Source organism: Lampris incognitus, chromosome 7 (assembly GCF_029633865.1).
Source record: "Lampris incognitus isolate fLamInc1 chromosome 7, fLamInc1.hap2, whole genome shotgun sequence".
Lineage (NCBI taxonomy): Eukaryota > Metazoa > Chordata > Actinopteri > Lampriformes > Lampridae > Lampris > Lampris incognitus.
The window spans coordinates 53,875,498-53,881,367 of record NC_079217.1 but is presented as its reverse complement, the minus strand read 5'-3'; the positions used below and the strand labels follow the sequence as shown (position 1 = coordinate 53,881,367).

The 5,870-nt window shown below is 42.3% G+C and overlaps 1 protein-coding gene across 1 annotated transcript; it reads right to left on the bottom strand.

Moving 5' to 3' along the window:
* Positions 1 to 313: 313 nt before the first annotated feature.
* Positions 314 to 5,546, bottom strand: bcl7bb (BAF chromatin remodeling complex subunit BCL7B b). Its single transcript, XM_056283628.1, has 6 exons — positions 5,397 to 5,546; positions 4,827 to 4,902; positions 4,622 to 4,709; positions 3,578 to 3,736; positions 2,030 to 2,133; positions 314 to 1,556 (listed from the first exon to the last, which is right to left on the bottom strand). The coding sequence occupies exons 1-6, from the start codon at positions 5,507 to 5,509 to the stop codon at positions 1,485 to 1,487; spliced, it is 612 nt and encodes a 203-aa protein (XP_056139603.1). The 5' UTR covers positions 5,510 to 5,546; the 3' UTR covers positions 314 to 1,484.
* Positions 5,547 to 5,870: the final 324 nt, after the last annotated feature.

Here is a 5,870-nt window from a genome sequence, read left to right as displayed (position 1 = left end):
AATCGGTACAGCCTCTTCGCTTAGTTCCCCGGCAGCCAGCGCGACTATGCCTTCGGCCCGCCCCACGGCTCATTTGATTGGCTGCGCAAAGTACGGCACCCTCAGCCAATACGGTGATCAGAAATCACTCAGTGGTTATTCCGGTCCTGTCAATTATCCAGTCCCAACCCACCCCTTCAAACGAGCGCGGCCTCTTCTTCGGCGCTGCCCCCAAAATATAGGATGACGGGTCAGGGGTCAGGCGCTGTCAAAACTATTGCGTCTTCCGTTTGCTAGCTGAGAATGAAATTTTTAAAAAAAATCATCCTTGGTTTTTAAGATAGTTTATTTTTGAACACAGAAATGGTGAGAGTTTTATGACATAAATGGGTTTCTATATCAACTTTGAGGACACCATTTGAAAGAGATTTGATAAACAGTCACAAAGCTTATAGCCAGAGTTTATGACGATAGGATGAAACAGCAACACTATCTCTATGGGTGATGCTTTCACAACGTCTGGTAAGTTTCAACCAAAGCTTTAGTACATTAACTGCTGTACATACATTGCATAGTTGTGGAATTATTCCAAGGCCGGTGACATCAGTTGAAACTGAAAATAACATTTATAGTGGTTTACAATAACACCGTCACCTTTAAACGTGAGTAAAGTGTATCACAATGAATAGGAACAGTTGCATTTTATGCTTACAATGAAAGCTAGGAGCTAAACCTAAATGCCCTTTTTAAAACTCATGCATTGTATTCATATTGATTGGCACATCTAAACATCTGCATAAACTGGAAACAAAGATTTTACCTTTTTTGAAAGAATGAGCAAAAGCTGTTTACAGGCATATTTGATCTCAAACAGTGTATTCTAAAACATTTGTCCGCATAAATTGAAGTAAAAAAGTCCTACTTTTTAAATTTGCTTTTAAGTTTAAAAATACCAAAATATAACAGATAAATATGCCAAAGCAATGTAATCACAATATAACATATAAATATGCAAAAGCAAGGTACAGGTGAGTAAAGTTTCTTACCTTATCATACATTCCGGTATTATGTAAAGTTTTGGTTTTTTTTGGAGCGGGGGACAGTTTATTATTATCAAACTGAGCATGAACATATTAGATAAACAGTAGTTTTGTACAACTGATCATTATTTTTCTTGTGCTGTGAAAACATAGATTGTGTCATCAGTTTTACATAGCAGGGCATCAGATCTAAGACCAATTTATCATAAATGTCATCCTGAAAAACACGAAGGAGAAACGGTAAGCGAGAAACATATCTGACCATAAGCACAAGTTAAAAAAAGAGCCTTAATAATAAAAGCTTCTTTTTCTTGTTTGTTATGCGCTTCTGTACAATATCTGAGCACATGCATCAAAAGTAGAATTGAATATTTTGAACTTATTTAGATAATGCTATGCTGATGCTTACAATAAACTTAGAACAGGGTCTGTTTGTGTTCTGATGAAAGGTAAGTTATAGGTAAGTTATCTCGGAACAGTGTTTTCCCCTGTGCAAATCTTCTTTAGAGGAGGGGCTCCTGAGACGTCCAGATCTTCCTGTTGAACAAAATTATGAATATTGAAAAGAGGTACGAAATTATTCATAGTTATGCACAAATATGGGGATTTCACATCAAATGCTCCAAAAAAGTCAACTTTAGGCCCCTTAATCGCAATCTGTTCAAAAACCAAACAAGGAACAGTTGAATTGTGCATAGCTGGCTTGCTTGATTATGCACCTATCCGAGGCTAAAAAGAAATCCCTGCTTGTTCACAATGCAGTCAATAAATATATAGGCTATAAAGGGTTTGGTGGTAATGGTGGAGATTGTGCACCCAGTATGAAATCCCCTATACGGTTTTAGTTAATTCACATATTCATAAAACAGCAGAACTGGACATGAATTTAGTTAACCCTTGACTTTGATTAGGCTATTTTTATTCTGGCGTTAAGTATATATATAAAAAAACGTGATAGCTCTCAGATTTCATATTTATGCATGCTCTTAAAACATGGTAAGGAAGACCACCTGTGTGCTTGGAGCACTCCGTCTAGCAGTGGTGGATGATAGAAGATCCTCCTTGATCAGAGTAGGAGGTTCATCTGCCCCTTCTTCTTCTGGATGGATTGGCTCTGCATTCATTATGAGACAAAGAGTTACCGTTCAAGGTCTTTGTGTTGCTGTAAAGCCCCTTGAGGCAAATTTTTAATTTGTGATATTGGGCTATACAAATAAAATTGACTTGACTTGTTATTATAATCACATACATTTTATGGACTACCTCAACTAAGAATGCACAATACTGACTTTTTTTTTTATTTTCAATAACCAATCATTTCCATGGCCATTGCAGCCAATACCAGTATTTTTCGTTTCACTGCAATACCAACACCTGTCATAGTTTCCACCTGTGGAGTTTACCGATTATTACACTGCAACTGTGACACTTGGTGCAGATGCAGATGTCTAAAAATCCTATTTTACCAAAACCTGCCCTGCTTTATTACTAAACACTATACTGTTTCCCATTGTCTGCATTAACCAATGGAGATGAGCACAAACTACTTCAACTTATATGGAGAAAACATGTCAAAACATTTTCAAACATATTTGCTCTTGCATTTGGTCTTTAACAGGTCACCATCCTGTAAAAAGCAGATTGCTTTTTTGTAAATATCAAAATGCCCAGGACATTTCTTTGCAGGCTACATACAGCACGACCCATTTTTCCACCAATGCCTGTCACAGCCAATGGCACATGATTAATGTGTCATTATATTGTTGAGACATACCAGGCATAATTTTTATATCTTTCTTGATACTGTTAACACATTTTAAGCAATTATTGGCAGATACCGATACACTGATATCGTACACACCTGGAGACAACTCAAAACAATATTTGATGCAATTAAATCATATGAGGGTCCATACTGTGTATGCTCTTTCGGTTTCAAACCATTTCTAATTGAGACTTTATCACTGCATATCTTACAAAGATGTAGGGTCTAGGTCTTGGATATGGCTGTTTAGATGTGCAGCATATCTGTTTCTACAGTGTGATGATATGGGTACATTGGTGATACGTCTGATGCATGTCTTGTACATATACTAAAAAACGTTTGACATGATGACATTGTAAAAAAGAATACAAAATTAACTGAAGTAAGTTAGTTAAGACAAAATGTGTCATTGTGAACAAATCTCTCGCAAAACAAGAAACAAAACAGCCACCACTTTAAGTAATCACGAGATGTGTCCTTGAACTCCTTAAAAAACAGACAACGGATGACTGATTTTGTGGATAAAACAACAATACGTTACTGTTTGATTTCATTTGGTGTTGTCGACGTCATGTACACTCACTGATCATGAGGATAAAAAAGCTCACCTTTGTGTAAATGCTCTATCGTATGGAGGTGGGTGGGGTGAGGGGTGGTAAGGTGGTGGTACCACCTTCACGGTCTACTTTAAGTATCAAATTAACATTTTAGGATCATACAAATAATGCGTCTGAAATTAAGTGAAAAGATGTTGAAGAGACCTTACATAACCTAACCTTGCCCACTCACATACCGTCCACACTTTCCTGGCCTAACATGGGGGGCTGGGAGTCCTCCATACGGAGGCTGGAGTTATGCGGAGGGCTGACTTGCTGTGAACTGGAAGTGCTGCTGGTGTTATCCGTTTTAGACTGGTAGACATCTGACAGAAAGCTCTGGTTGCTGTTTTCATCTGAGGTGAAGAACACAAGTTGTCATGTCAATTTCATTTCCATAGCCCAATATCACAACTAACAAATTTGTCTCAGGGGGGGCTTTACAGCAACACAACATCCTGTACTTAGACCTTCGCCTCGGAGAAGGTACAACTCCCTACATCAGGAAACTATTCAACTCAGCCTCCACAACATCTTCAAGTTGCACAGGCAAAGTAGGAGATGGCACACTGGTCTTGAAAAAGCCGCAGAGTTGTGCAGAATAACAAAATGGCAATGCTTGTTTTGTTTTCTTTCTTCCCCCCTTTTCTCCCCAGTTGTACCCATCCAATTACCCCACTCTTCTGAGCAGTCCCGATCGCTGCCCCACCCCCTCTGCCGATCCGGGGCGGGGGGGGGTCTGCAGAATACCACATGGCTCCTCCGATACATGTGGAGTCGCCAGCCGCTTCTTTTCACCTGACAGTGAGGAGTTTCACCAGGGGGACGTAGCACGTGGGAAGATCACGCTATCCCCCCGCCGGTTCCCCCTACCCCCGAACAGATGCCCCGACCGACCAGAGGAGGCGCTAGTGCAGCGACCAGGACCCACACCCACACCCGGCTCCCCACCCGCAGACACGGTGTCCGTAGGGGACGCCCGATCAAGCCGGAGGTAACACGGGGATTCGAACCGGCGATCCCCGTGTTGCTAGGCAACGGAATAGACCGCTGCGCCACCCCGACGCCCAGCAAGGCTTGTTTTAAAAGTTAATATCTTTCCATCAGTTTTCGCCAAGAGACAAGGTGTGCAGAGCTCGCAGTTTCGGCTTTGCTGCGCACGCTATTATTTACAGCGTTAATTAAAGACCTCATTACATAATTCTGGAGAGACTTGGATTAGCTCTCTCTTTTCGACTCACCGTTGAAATCCAGCAGCGAGCTGGTGTTTTCTAGAACCACGTCTTTCAGCCCCCTGGCGTCTCCGCCCGCAGACTTGGTGCGATAGATCTGACGGACAGAAAAGGAGGATTTAGCATCGCCACTCGGCAACGACGTGCAGAGCAGGTCGTCGCCGACACCGACTCCATCCCAATACGATCTTATATTGCTGTATGACGGAACCACCTGCTTGGTCTCTGTCACCGGCACCCACTTGAATATGCGTAGGGACGTGTCCCCCACCGTCACCCACTTCTTCTCCCTGGGGAGAGAAAACCGAATGATTTTTTTCCCCTCTCCTCTTTCATAGAGAAAAGGGTGCAAGTTCCGACACAGGCATCATCACGTATAAAGACTGACTGTGTGTGTGTGGGGGGGGGATACGGAGGTCTTCGGCTCGCTCAGTGCACATGGGTGAGCAGTGAAGGAGATCCTGCTTTATTTAAAGCATGTATGAGTTTTACAAAGGCAAATCTGCGTGCCGCTTCGTCCATGACCACTAACTGTACGTGTACTGATGCCCCCCCCCTACACGCAGCACGACACAGCGGAGCCATATTGACGACACATGGCGGAGAGGGGGGGGGAAATCAATTAGTCCCGCCTCTTCTTTGAAGGCGGGAGATCGATTGGTTCATCGGTGTGTCAATCATCAAACTTTTCCGACTGAAGTTTGTTGCGCGTTGCCGCAGATGTGAAACTACAATTTAGCCCAAAACATTTCGCCCCCGTAACATCCCTTATCAGCCTACATACCATTTGCGCACTTTTTCAATGGCTGCCAGGACCTTTTTGATATCATCTTTAGCGCGACTTCGGGTCTCGGCGCGGCCTGATCGTCCAGACATCTTGATGCTGGTGTGAATCATCTACAGATGCATCTTATAACTTGAAAACCAAACCCTTCTCCTCTGCTACGGCGGTACTCTCGCGAGGTTTAAGGTTGTTTTGGGTTGTTTTTCTTTTTTTTTGCCTTCATATTCCACGTCAATCTTAGACAGATGGCGCACGTGTTCCCTATATGTACAGACGTGGTGCAAGAGGAGGGATCAGAAAGCGATGTGTATACGTATGCATGTTGGCATCAGGATGCATTAGTGAGGCTGTTTTCTATTATGTTAAAATTAATAAAAATAATAACGATATTCGATCATCCTGTTATAACATTTATTGATGTAAGCCCATGTGCTGTGCAAGGCATAACAACTTGCTAATGAATTTCCAAGTGTT